General features: G+C 46.0%; 1 protein-coding gene across 3 annotated transcripts in view; it reads right to left on the bottom strand.

Annotated features, from left to right (window-relative positions):
* Positions 1-11585: 11585 nt before the first annotated feature.
* The window catches only part of ULK1 (unc-51 like autophagy activating kinase 1), a 109913-nt gene continuing 106878 nt past the window's right edge, over positions 11586-14620 (bottom strand). For all 3 annotated transcript variants that reach the window (XM_053368192.1, XM_053368191.1, XM_053368193.1), the window contains one exon: positions 11586-13021. In XM_053368192.1, coding sequence (XP_053224167.1) covers positions 12966-13021 — 56 coding nt within the window. In that variant the 3' untranslated portion in view covers positions 11586-12965. The remainder of the gene's footprint in view (positions 13022-14620) is intronic.

Genomic DNA, 14620 nt, shown 5'->3' on the forward strand with positions numbered 1-14620 from the left:
AGAGGAGAGGAAGATACTTCGAGGAACATGGTTGCTGGACTCTGGTAGCAGCAGGATTATCTGCAACAGTCGGGAGGACTTTAAGACCCTGGGGAAGCCAGCTGATGGAAAAGAATCTATCTTGCTGATGATCGTAGAAGCAAGATCGATGGCCAGGGAACATGTTTCCTGCAGTGCTTGAACGCTACTGTACCAGAGACTCTGTCAGCAGTTAGGACTATTGTTTACTGTCTGTAAGCTGTCTGATTAATGCAGGGTATAGTGTTAAGTTCACGCAGGATGGTTGTCTGATAAAGAATGGAACTCAGGTATGTGGCCATGCAAAGTTGGAAAATGGGTTATATGTAATGGAGGACAAGCCTGTTAAAGCAGCCCAGGTGGTTCAGGATAATTTGCCAGTTCATAAGGGGTGTGTACATGAACTGCACAGAAAACTGGGTCACACCAATTTCCGTGTGCTTTCAGAGATGCAAAAGGTGTGCAAGAACCTAAAAGTAAATAGCTGTAACTGTTTCCTAGATTGCAATGTATGTAAAATGGCCAAATCTAAGAGGAAACCTTTGGCTTCTAAAAGTGACAGAGTATCTAAAGAGGTTTTAGAACTTGTCCCTTGTGACGTGATAGGCCCTTTTCTACAGAAGACTGAAGGGGGCGCCAGATATGCTTTTCTGGTAACAGATGATAAATCACGTTTTAGTTGGTTGTTTTTGTTAAAGCAGAAATCGGAGTGTTTCCCCACATTCAGAGAATGGGTTGTCCAAGCTGAAAAGCTCTTCGCTCACCCTGTTGTGCAGTTGCAAACAGATAGGGGTGCAGATTTTCTGAACAAACAATTTGGAGCATGGTTGCGACGTAAGGGGATCACTCACCGTTTGACTAACCCTTATAGCCCTGCTGGAAATGGTCTGTGTGAAAGACGTGGGGCTGTAATACAGTCAGTAAAGGACTGCCTGCTAGTGGATGCAGGATTGGGTAACAACCATAGGCTGTGGGGTGAGGCTTTCCTTACAGCAAGCTTTTTGATTAATAGAAGCTGGTCTAGCTCTATAAAAGATATTCCTTATCGTGTGTCGTTTGGGAAAGAACCAGAGTGGACAATGCTTCATAACTGGGTTCTTGGGTTCATGTAAATATCCCCAAAGCTCAGCGCCAGAAAGGGGGGGCTAGAGCGCAGAGACTGCGGTTTGTGGGATATCAACCCTATGGCAAAGGGTGGTGTTTCAATTTACACCCAGAACGCGTGGTTCTGTCACGAAGCGCAGACTTTGCTGACCAGGACAGATGGACTGTGATCCATGCCAACCCAGATTGCCTACTGCCTCTGCAAGTAAGAGAAGAGGCTTCTTCTCAGCCATTGGCAACACAGGAGCAGCAGCAGGAGGAGGCACAGATTTCTCCAAAAGATGTGGCAATAGATAATACTTCTATAGAGGAAGAGGAAGAAGAGCCAGAGATGGGGGGGGGGAGAAGTAGTTATGCCTAGGCACTCCCAGCATTCAAACAAGGGTGTACCTCCTCAGCATTTGACCCTAGGAGGAGTGAGAGTATGCAATGTGAGTTGTGTGGAACCACAAAGTTATAATGAAGTCTTAGACTTACCCCCTGGGGAACGTGCTTTGTGGGAACAAGCTATGAAAGAAGAAATGGACTCTTTTAAACGTAACAAAGTGTTTGAGGTCATAATGCCGCCACCTGGTGGCAGAGTGGTGTCATGCAAGTGGGTTTATAAAAGGAAAACCCTTGCATCTGGGGAACCACGTTTTCGAGCCAGATTAGTAGCCAGAGGGTTCACTCAGATTAAAGGGGAGAGTTATGATGAAGTGTTTTCTCCAACTGTAAAGAGTGAAACTTTTCGTTTAATGCTCTCTATTGCTGCTGCAAGACAATTAGCAGTGCACCATTTTGATGTTGATACTGCATATCTGCATGCAAATTTAGACCATGAAGTGTTGCTGAGACAACCCCCTGGGTTTGAAGAGGGAATGGTGCAGTCTGGCCTTTAAAAAAGGCTGTTTACGGTCTCATACAAAGTGGAAGGTGTTGGAACCAGTGTTTAAATGAAGCCCTTGTAAAACTTGGTTTTAAAAGGAGTGCGGCTGATCCATGCCTGTACACCAAGGGAACAGGCAACAAATATCTAATGCTCTTAGTCTTTGTTGATGATTTGCTTGTAGCAGGGAGTTCCACAGATGAGATCCAGAAGCTCACAAGTCAACTGGAAAAGAAGTTTAAGCTTAAAGCCTTAGGGCCTGTAAGCAATTACTTGGGAGTAGAAGTAAGTCAGGAAGCTGATGGAAGCTTCCTATTGAGCCAGAAAGAGAAAATTCTTTGTTTGTTAGAGCAGTTTGACATGGAAAACTGCAAGCCAGTTCAGACTCCCATGACACCAGATTTCCCAAAGACAGTGTGTGAGGATGAATTTGATCAGCCTGAGTTGTATCACTCAAAAATAGGATCACTGCTGTATTTAAGCCAGTGGTCAAGGCCAGACATTGCATGCGCTACAAATGTTCTGAGCCAACGTTTATCTAAATCCAGTACTGCTGATTGGTGTGCTTTGAAAAGGCTTATCGGATATCTAAAGGGGACATTAAATGTATGTTTGAAGATATCTAGTACACAAGACGAAAAACTAGAAGTATTTGTTGATGCGGACTGGGGAAGCTGTGTAGCTACTAGAAAATCTACAAGTGGAATGGTTATGATGTTTGCCAATTCCATAATTGGATGGAGGTCAAAGAAACAAGGATTTGTTGCGACCTCATCCTGTGAGGCAGAATATGGGAGCCTGTCGCTAGCATGCAGTGAAATCATGTGGTTTATACAGATACTAAAAGATCTAGATTGTAAAGTAGATTTGCCTATCCAAGTGTATGAAGATAGCCAATCGTGCATTGCGTTAGCGGACTCGGAAATAATGAAATCCGCATCAAAACATATTGCTATCCGTCATGCAAATGTTAGAGATTTGTGTACAGAATGGGGTAATCAAACTGGAGTATTGTCAATCACAGGATAATATTGCTGATTTGTTTACCAAGCCTTTGCCAGCAACATGTCATAATGAACTGATGACAAAACTGGGTTTATGTATATAGTGTACTGTATGTATGTATGTATTTGACCCTCTGGGGTTTTTCGCATTTAAGAAACAGAAGGGGTGTCACGGCTAAAATGGCCGCTGTTTCTTTAATGCTTTAAAAAGCTGGGTCAGCATGAGTCAGCGGTCTGCACCAGATTGTATATATAGAGTGAGAAATGTTAGTTTGGTGTTGGGTTGGTTGGTTAGTTAGTGAAAGCTGGAAGTGTTGAGGTGTGTACAGTTGGTCAGTCGCTTGTGCACAAAGACTTTTAAGAATAAAAGCAGAAAGCACTCTGCAAGGATATTCTTGTGGACTCTCTTATGCCGACAAGGGTCTGAGGAGACAAAGGGAGGTCAGAACCCTTTCCTTTTTTTTTTTTTACAAACACTGACAGGGATCCCATCGGATGGCTTCAGGGGAAGAAAAGGCTCCCGAGTAAACCCTACACAGATGCAGAGTGGAGTCCCTAAGATGGCTGGGTGGCATTTTGCAGGCCTCCTTCTGGCAACTCCTGCAGCCCAGCTGGTGCCTTATGCCTTGCTCTTCTTTCTTCTGGACCACCTCAGGGAGGCCAAGGGGGGAGGGTCTTGCTGTCTGGGCACAGGGTTGACACCTTTGTTTTGCAAAAGACAGGACAGGGCAGGGGACAGAGAGAGATCCGAAAACTGTTAATATTATTTTGCCTCGAAAGATCTCACGGAATTTTAGGTTTTTCCGTTCCTTAGGATATATGATCTACTCCCTGTGTAACTCCACATGTCAAGAAGAAAAAGAACTGGAAGAGAATGGAATAAAAATAAATATTTTTTGGATGGAGGTCAAAGAAACAAGGATTTGTTGCGACCTCATCCTGTGAGGCAGAATTTATGAATAAATGCACAATAAATTGTTACTGTTTTGAATTTCATTGTGCTATTGTCTTCCATTGATCTGGACGCTTTTGTTGTTGCAGCCTAAAATAGCATTAGCATTTTTTGCTGCTGCTGCATTACTCTCAGGTTGACTCATGTTAAGCTTGTGGTCCACTAAGATCCCTAGATCCTTTTCCCTACCAGCAAACCAGGTGTCCTTCATGTTATATTGGCGCCGCTGGTTCTTCCTGCCAAAGTGCAGAACCTTAGATTGGCTACAGGTCCTCTTTGCTCACCACCAGGGAGTGACCATGTCGCAGTCAGTGCTGTGGTAGATTTTACCCCGGCTGAGCTTTTTTTAGGGTTGAAGCTGAGCTTTTTTTAGGATTTTACCCCACAAAATAAACTGCTACAGGGGCTGGATTCAACCGACTGGCAGGCCAGATTAGGCCCGGAAACAGACTTTGGACATGCCTGCCAGGGTTGGTCTCAGACTCTCATCGCCTGGAGAGATGGCGGCTCCGTGAAGGTGAAAGAGGAACTCCCCTCCACCGGAGACAACCAGTTGCGTTGCTGAGCCACCCTGGCTCACCAGAAGTGGGAGGAAATGTCCACAATCAGTTTAGGCACACCTGCACCACAGCTGAAAATACACATTTTTGAAATCTGTTTTGCCTGCTGAAACCCGGAAGCGTAGAACTACGGAGGGTCTGTTCACTGTTCTCACCTATCATTAGACCAGGGCCACAAATTCTGCTTATTCGTTTTTCAGGTCTAGGGTCATGTTGCTCATTTAAAAGAAAAGCCCATGTTCAGTGTTTAAGCATTACATAAAATCTGCTGACTCTTCTTTCTATCATTGTTTCCTATTGAAAATAAGGAAAACGCCTGTGGTTTCAGGGCATCGTTAGACTGCTACTGCACTCCAGCTAAACTTCACTTCCGAATGCAGCTAACAATGCGCTTTGATGATCAGCGATCCTACAAGTGAATAATAAAGGATATTCCAGCCTGAGTTCCTTAGTCTCAGGCACTCCAACACAGAAGCATACCCCACGAAGTGCAAAGAGACTTTCTTCCAAGTAAATTGCCCTCAGGAGAGAAAGTTACACCCAGAAATGATCGGCAGCAGCAACATAAAATAAACAAGGCAGAAAAGAAAGCAGGGCAGAGATTAGCTGGAAGGGGCATAGGAAACAACACAGAAGTGCAGTTAAGAGACAGGGGGGAAAATTGGATAACCCAAAAGCCATATGGCCAAGCAAATCACCACCTATTCTAATTGGTTGTGAAACCTTCACTGTGCCAGCTAGTAGAAAGGCGGATTTCACATGTAATCGGCATGTAATCCGATCAGCATAAAAATCCTATGGTTCGTCTGAAAAAACTGAAGGAGCAAGTGAAAAAAGAGGCCGTTTTTCAGACTGGTGCAGATGGAGCTTCTTTTGCTATTGCAAGAATCTCACCTTCTTTCCCCGAAATGCTAGGACTGAGCAGCAGAGGGCAGCCTGCACCTCCAAACCGACCTGTAGAACTGCAGCAGGAGGAAGATTTTAGGGGAGATTGCAAAGCCTGCCATGGGTACCATGCATTTAGTGCATACCACTCTCCTCCAAGAATCCCAGGAGCTGCAGTTTGCTTAAGGGTGCTGGAACTGTAGCTCTCTGGGTAAGCCACAGTTCCCAGAAAGCAGGTGGGTGAGGGAGATATGCTTTAAATGCATAGTATGCCCTCTCATTTCCTGTTTTGTGAACCAGGGCTGGGGTACCCCTTTGAGCCTGAGGGGTGCCTTCCCTTCTGCACAAGCCGCCACACGCCAGGAGCAATCGTGGGTAAAGCAATGATTGCAAAATTTACTTTTGTACAGTAGGATAGTTCAGGGGTCAGCAACCTTTTTCCGCCATGGGCCGCTCCACCGTCCCTCAGACCATGTGATGGGCCAGACTGTATTTTTTTGGGGCTGGACTGCATGCATGCATGCACACACACACACACATGCAGCGGAGGGGGGCTTCTCTCCCCCCCCAGCCCCTTCCCCCTTCCTTACTTTCTTACCTCCTCCTCCACTCTGCTTGCGGTTGGGAGCCGGCAGTGGTGGCAGCACCTCTCCTTTCCTGACCAGCTTTGCCAGGCACCAGGCGCGCCAGCAGGCGCACCAAGCTCCAGCTGAAGCCCCGCAACACACCTGTCATGATGCTCACAGTCCGGCCATGGACAGAGAGGCTGGTGGGCAGGTGGTGAGTCTGGATTGCGCCTCAGCACACGGGCAGCGAGGCTTCGGATTGACTGGCTGCTGGCACCAATCAAAGCCCAGCTCCCTTCCTCCGCAGGGTGGGGAGAAGCCAGAAGGGAGGTAGGAGGTGCCGCCGCGGTGTATGTGAGGGGGGGGGATGGCTCCCCCCAATTGCAAAATAATGGCACAGCCCGATCACGCCGATCCAAGCAGCGATTCCAGGACCGTCCGCGGGCCAGGTCCAGAGGGCAATTGGGCCTGATCCGGCCTGCGGACCTTAGTTTGCCGACCCCTACACTAGAACTATTGAGCCTCCAATGTAGCTGAATTTTGGGACAGGTAAGAAGTAACTTCATGTAGCAACATACAGTGGTACCTCGGATTACATACGCTTCAGGTTACAGACTCCGTTAACCCAGAAATAGTACCTCGGGTTAAGAACTTTGCTTCGGGATGAGAACAGAAATCGTGCTCTGGCGGCACGGCAGCAGCAGGAGGCCCCATTAGCTAAAGTGGTGCTTCAGGTTAAGAACAGTTTCAGGTTCAGGACCTCCAGAACGAATTAAGTTCTTAACCAGAGGTACCACTGTAGTTAAACTATGGAACTGACTCCCACTGGAGGCAGTAATGGATGCCAACTGAGGATTAGAAAAGGAGGATGAGGCTATCAAGGACTAAAAGCCATGATGACTATTCTGCCTAGCAGAAGTGTTCAGTTGCTGGAATCCATGGGAAGGGAAAGGGCTCTTGTGCATGAAACCTGCCTGCGAGTTTCCCACCGCCAACTGGTTGGCCACTGTCAGAACAGGATGCTGGACTAGATGGGCCTTTGGCCTGATCCAGAAAGGTCTTTCTAGTTTTTGTGTCTTCTCTCTCTCTCTCATTTTAGTTAATGGTATTTGCTGCCACAAAATATGGCAAATCAGTAATGCAGTGGTCCAATTTGTAGTGTAGCAGGTCATGATGATAAACCCCATAGCCACACAAACCCAAGAGGCGGCCACTGATTCTCCGACATCCCCTACTACGCTAATCTGTCACAAAGTGAATTTGAAACGCTTGCATGGGGCAGAGCAAGGAGGATGGTCTGTGAACTACCCAGGTGCTATTGGTCATCATTTCTGCTCTGGAAAAGAAAAGGTGGTGGCAATGGCCGCTCATGTAGATGCCCTTTGAAAGGGGGCCAGACAAATTCACAGGAAGGAGACCTAGCTGTGGCAACTGGCACTCATTCCATATGAAGCCTCCGTTGCCAGTACTAATCTGCCACGGAATACTCTTTGCTGGGATGTAGCCCACGAAAACGACAAGCCTAAGGTTACCAGATGTCCCCGTTTCCCGGGACAGTCCCCAGATTTACAAATCAGTCCCCCTACAAATTCCTATCACTCCTACTGAAGTTAAAAAGTGTCCCCGGATTCATGGGAAAAAAATCTGGAAACCTTAGACAAGCCCCCCCTTTTACTCCAGATTTCTTCCCACACTTCTGAAGAGGAAACGCCTGCCTAGGTTTTCAAGCCAAACAGGCTCCCGTTCTGAGATTCCCGGCAAACTTCTCAGGCCTCCTCCATTGCAGCTAAGCTGCCCCAGAGGTCAAATTGTACGTCAGCTTCGGTCTGCAGAAATGTGTGGGGTTGAACTGTACACATTTCTCACTGGTTTTATTCAGCCTTGGCCAAGGGAAAGTACCGTATTTTTTGCACCATAACACTTTTTTCCTCCTAAAAAGTAAGGGGAAATGTCTGTGCGTGTTATGGAGGGAATGCCTACGGGTGGCATACCTACGGATTTTCCTCCTCTAAAAACTACATGCGTGTTATGGTCGGGTGCGTGTTATAGAGCGAAAAATACGGCACTTTTACAGAAGACGACAATGATGACACACACACACACAGACTGCATCCAGAGTGCCCAAAAAGCTGTTATCCGATTGACATCATTTAAACCAGAGGTGTTCCCATATTAAGAGGCAATTGCTGATAAGCTATTGGCATAATACACCCATGTCTAAGATCACTTTATAATTTTAATGGGGGAGGGGGGGGTTATACAAAACTGCATATAAAAATGAAACAATGGTTTATGAGCATTTCCTGGATCTAGGCTTGACAGGGTGTTGGTGTAACCTCCCAGAACACATTTAGAGGGGAGCTAGCTAGTTCCTTTGGGCATCTCAAAGTCCTCATGCTAGTGTAGCTGGATTCGTGTTTTAGAAAACATCCCGTTTTTGTGAACAGATGGAAAGGTACAGTAGCAGTCTTTGCACAAAGAACGAACAATTAAAAATCAGTTTATTTTCTTAAGTCGGCATTGTACAATTTAAAGCAAGAACGAACAAAAAAAAAAGTCACACAACATGAAATTTTAAAAAATAACAACCAACAAAAGTTATCAAGCATAACCATGTGGGGAAAAACCCCCATACAGCACACTTTCTCACATACATGTTATCTGGGCTGAGGTTCCTTGAAATCTAGTGAGGACGCTACATACGGGACGCTGAGACAGTAACAAACCCATGAATGAGAGTGAATAGACTGGATTAGCCACTTCTGCTTGGTTTCCTTTGCTCTCTTTCCCAAACCTCTCTTCTATTCCTTAAACAAAGCAATAAATACTAGTTTTCCCACCGAAAGCAAAACAAAAGCACACAAACACAAACCCACCCACCTGACGTTTCATGCTTGCGTGCAGTTTTAAGATTGAAAAATAATATTAAAATCACCCACATGGTGGCAAAAAGAGATAACTTGCCTCTACTATTTGTAATCCAAGCGCAGTGGCTAAATTTCAAGTATTGAGGAAAATATATCTATATCTATCTATCTAATCTATCTATCTATCTATCTATCATCTATCTATCTATCGAAGTTCTGTAAACCACATAATCTTTTTTTGTGTGTGATGTGAGGGACATGGGGAGAGCAACTAGGATGGTTGTGGACAACTTTTGATACATTCAAGTAACTACGTACAGCTGGAAGTTAAATGCAGAGCTGGCAGAGAATAGGTGGCTGTGTTAAACCCCACGGCTTTTGAAAGCTGGCTTCTAAAGAACTGCCTTTCAGAAACAGCTGGGAAGGAAAAGGTAAGTTTCTTTGCGAAGCGAACCTTGGAGCAAAGCTACTGGCTTGAGTACTGGGGAGTCGGGAAGAGCAAGAAGCGATGGCTGGGGTGATGGGACCCTCTCCTAGGTCTGTGGGAGGGTGAACCCAATGGAATTAAGCTTGGCACAAGGGCCTGGGTGCCTGGCACTGACTGGAGGAAAGATGGGAGCAAGCGAGGACCACAGCAGCTTCTCAAGGATCCTCCATGCTGGCACTGGGCCTGGTTCACAAGCATCTCCAGTGGCGTGAACCAATTTCTTTCTCTTAAGGCTGCCACGCTGTTATGGTTCCGCTTGTCTGTTTCGCTCTCACCTGGGTCCAGTGGACCTTTTTCTCCAAGGCTCTCAGAGATCTCGTCGCAAGGGATGTAAGAGGGTTGGCTGATTAGGGATGCAGTGTTTAGTCAAGCAGCTAGATGCACCGCTTGAAAACCTCTTGATCGACTGGGAAAAAGCACCCTCAAATTCACTGGGCAACATGGGTTATTATTATTATTAAAAAAGTTCTTTTAAAAATTTGAAGAGCATGCATTTCCTAAGACGGTGCTGATTGCAACACACACACACCCGCACAACTGCCATCCTTTTTATATGGAAATAGGTGCAAACTCAGATAAATGGTTTAAAACTCAATTTATCAAGCAGCAGCTTGGGAAGACTTGAAATGCCCAGCATTAGCAGCCTATGTTTTTGCGAGGAAAAGCAGAATTATCAGGCAGTGGGGAAACATGAAAACCTGGGAAAGGATACAAATGATAAATGCAGGAACGAAGGAAGAAAGAAACACATCGTGGTGGTGATTTGAGTCTCTGCTTTTATCTACTGGTTCTGTTCCCCCATTCTGCCTCTGGTATTGTTGCAGGCACTCGTCGCGACCAGTTTTGTTAATACAGTATTTTGTTTGGCAGGGAGGTGTCAGAATGAATGGAGCCCGAGGTGTGTGTGTGTGTGTGTGTGTGTGTGTGTGTATGCATTTGCATGCTAGGGTGATCACTGTGGCATTGCCAAAAAGATAAAATGCACTGCCAACCGTACCGAACCCAATAGGGCAATAGAGGACATAACATTTGCATGGGGTAATATACATGCAAATCTAGAAATGATTAATTTAAATAGAAATACAATACGGGTCTCACAATAACAGGGAAGATGGTGGCCAAGTGGCCCGTTTGCTGTTGGGAGACAACTTCAAGGCTCCTGATCCCCTTCTGCCCCTGGCAGTTCTCTGCAAAGGAGGACAGGGGGTTCATCCTACATTGAAATGCTTTGTGTAGGATTCCTACTATGTGGATTGCCAAGCTATGGAAAGACTTGTAGGTGCACAGTAACACCCTAAGGAACTTCAAATCCAACTTGGTGTGTGTGTGTGTGTGGAATACTACAGGGTGAATCGTACCAGCGTAGAACCCCTTTCACAAGCAACCACCGGCTCCATAACTACAAGCCTTTATGAAATCGGTATCATATCAGAAGGACAGAGGATCTTTCCTTTGTGCTAGGCACTGCTGAGTTGCCATAGAAGCAGAAGATAAGAGAAGCCATGCTGAAGGGATGGGGCAAGCGACAGATTCCATCAAAATGTGCTGATTGAACACATGGAGGGGTGAGTGTGAGAAATGATTCCCCACCAACTGGGCAACACCTATTGCAAGGAGCTTTGAAACAGGGTTTCCAAAGTCAGTACGGCTGTCCCTTACATATTTTCGGGGGGATACACACAAGTGATGAAAAGCAAACCATGTGCGAATAGATATACTTGACCCACTCTTTGAAAAACAAAACCAAACAAAAGCCTGAAATCCAGGTTTTGTTTGCCAAGGATGCTTTCTTGCCCAGCACAGACAAAATACAGCTGCAAACTGGATCAGTTGCATTAAAACCATGCACAAGGGCCGGGGGGCGGGGCGTGAAGGACATCACTCAAAAAAGGTAGCCTATCAGGCATTTGCTTGCAGCCACAACACCCCCAAGCCTAAATGCACACACACAAAGCACAGCCCTACACGAAACACACACACAGTGTGTGCCTCCTCTTTCTCTTTGGCTGCTTAGTCGCCTTAAATCGAGGTGGGGAAGAGAGAGAAAACTTTGAAGAGGTTAACAACAACAGCCAAAAAAGGGGCGGATTTGTTTTTATAAACAATGGAGGGGGCAAGAATGAAGCATGCACCATATCGAGATCTCATCCTTGAGTTTTCAAAAAACCTGGACCTCCAAACAGCACATCTGTTTTTTTAAAAAAGGAAAAGACAAAATGGTACTGAATTTTTTTTCACGCTAGCGCCGCTGGTCATGAAAAGGACATAGACTGCTTGATTGTTAATTTTCTTTTTCTCCTCACAAGCATAAAATACAGTACAGTTAACACATAGAGTGACATTATATATTATATACCATATACATATTAATATATATCAGCGTGGTAATATATATGAATATGTATACACACGCGCACAAAAACACATACACACTTGTAGTGCAATTTCTTTTAAAACAACCACAACAACCACCCAACAGACAAACAACCAACAACGCGTGAGGCAATGGGAGGGCAGGCGAAAGGCAGGGGAACAGCATTCCTAGAAGTTGCGACGTTTTTGGATCACTGCGGGGCTGCCAAGTATCCAAAGCTCAGGTTCATGTTGTCCGTAAAGTGCTCCTTTGATTCACAAAGCTAGTATGCGTGTTATGTGTGTTTTTCTTATATTGCTTCCCACCCTTCTGGGAGGAGGGATTGCTTATCTGGGCAACAGCCAAGAGCAGCACAGATGCTTTCTCATGCTTAGACGCAGGCCATGGGAGGAGAGGGCTGCAAGCATGCATCTATTGAACGACTCCCTTTTGGGCGAAGAAAAAACATTTTGGCTGCTTGAGACCAAAGCAAGAGAGTTTGGAGTCCAAGTCCCAATGCTCCAGTCTGGATAGACAAGCTCTCTTTAGCTCTGCCCATGTCCACGTAGGAAATGAGGAACGGCTTCCCACCCCAACCCACCCTGCTTCTGTCTGTCATGTAGGTGAGGGACTCTGAACTCAAGATTTCCAGCATTGCAGCGGGGGGAAAATAACGTAAGAAGCCACAATTTTTCTGAGCAAGGCGAGCTTCTGGCTTCCACGCCGGCCACATAACCGCTGTTGCTCTTCCCGTACGGCGAACAATGAGAGGCGTAGTAGGAACAGTGCTCCCAAGTGATTGGCTATCAGCAGACGAGGGCTTGGATTGCAGAACTGGCCAACAGGGACATTCCCCCTTCTGGATAAATCTCTTTCATTCCAAGAGCAGAAAAGTCTGGATCATTCACCGCCAGCAGTGGACCTCAGTGCTCCAGGCAAGGCCAACTCAGCAGCAACCCTGCTCTCTGAAAACAGGCGTGAAAGGAGGGCTCTTTCCTCCTCCTTTTTTACCCAGCTGTTTCCCACCAGATGGTGAGTTGGGGCAAGGGGAACAAGCCTTCTGTACCAACCACCATCTTTTCCCGGTTTGTATTGTGGCCACACACACACACACAAAGATTGTAGCAATTCCATGTCCGACCCAGGGGAAGTTCTCCTTGAAGGACGCCAAAACAGGGAAACCGCCATGGACGTCCGATAAATTCGTTGCCGACGGGCTTGCTCATACAGTGCTTTGCCATCTTGGTCGCAGGTGCTTAGAGACGGAAAATGATCACCTGCAGAGTTAAGGGCTATTTTCCTCATGCACAGATGCCGGATAGTAGAGCCGACAGCCGGCGTTCAATACACATTTTACCTGGAAAGAGAAAGGAAATGGGGAAAATGAGATTTTTGGGGGTCAGCTGTCCTTGCAGCAACACCAATATCCTCCTTGTTCACACACAACACTAAGCCATGGTTTGGCACAGCTGTCTCAATCTGTATGCCCCCCAGACATGGTTGGAGTCCTCTCCCCATCTACCTTGACCATTAGCCATGTTTGCTGGAGGTAACGGGAGCTGGAAGTAGAACATCAGGAGGGTACCACACTGAGGAAGGCTGGTTTGAGCATCATCTGCAAGAGCTTTTGGGAGTCTGAGAAAAAGTTTGGACTTGAGCACTCTCAGTTTCACTTTCCCCAATTACTGGTTTGCCGTGATGTGCAAACCAAGACTTGTAGTTTAAGGTAAACTCTAGTTTGCTGAATTAAGACAGCTTTGTAACCCATAGCTTGAAGGTGGCTTCTTTTGCAATTGCATGCATTTGGAATCATGAAATCCTGGTTCATATCTAATGATAAAGCCAGGAATCAAGACAAGTGAAACAAAAGATTGCTTTATTCCTTGTCTCAGCTGCACAGATGTTGGGGGTGGGGAGTTTAGCATTATTGGTGAACCAGGCACGCATATGGATGTATAATCCACACTTTTATAAACATACTTCAAGACAGAGTAAAAGGTAAAGGTAAATGATCCCTGGATTGTTAAGTCCATTCAAAGGTGACTATGGGGTATGTCACTCATCTCGCTTTCAGGCTGATAGAGCTAGCGTTTGCCCGCAGGCATCTTTCCGGGTCATGTGACCAGCATGACTAAACCGCTTCTGGTGCAACAGGACACAGTGACAGAAACCAGAGCACACGGAAACGCAATTTACCTTCCTGCTGCAGCAGTATCTATTTATCTATTTGTGCTGGAATGCTTTCGAACTGCTAGGTTGGCAGAAGCTGGGATAGAGCAATGGCAGCTCACCCCATCGTGGGGATTCGAACCGCCAACCTTAATATTGACAAGCCCAAAAGGCTCAGTGGTTCAGACAACACCACCCGTGTCCAACATCAACACATCGAGTACAACACACAATAAAACCAGCACAAAACCACCAACAGATACTGATTACTGATTGGCTAAAAACAGATGTTCTAATGAAAGGAAGGATTGGTTCCTGCTGAATCACTGCTGGCAGCGAGTTTCATGGGGCACAACCTGCCACGTTAAAGGCTTGGTCTCTAGTGACAGCCAACAAAACCTCAGGGATGTGGGGAACCATTAGAAGTGCTCCACCAGATGATCTCAGTGATTGAGGTAGAACATAAGAAATCAATCCCTAAGGTGTGTGGAGTTGATTAGAATAAAGTAGAAACTGAAATGTAACAACCAAGACTGCACTCCTATAACCCTGTCCTGGGATGAAGTCCAAGGGGCCTTCTGAGTAGGCAGGTAGAGGACTGCACTGTAAAGGTGTTACAAGGTTATGAAATTTCCTTGCATTACTCTATCCTGAACTCTGATGTGCCTCCAGCTGGGGAATTACAGATTCTCCTTCATTGGAGGTTTTTAGGCAGAGGCTGCCTGGCCATCTGCTGGGTTTTTTAAAAAAATGTTGGACTAGATGAGCCTTGGGATCCCTTCCCAAC

Source organism: Podarcis raffonei, chromosome 16, assembly GCF_027172205.1.
Source record: "Podarcis raffonei isolate rPodRaf1 chromosome 16, rPodRaf1.pri, whole genome shotgun sequence".
Taxonomy (NCBI): Eukaryota; Metazoa; Chordata; class Lepidosauria; order Squamata; family Lacertidae; genus Podarcis; species Podarcis raffonei.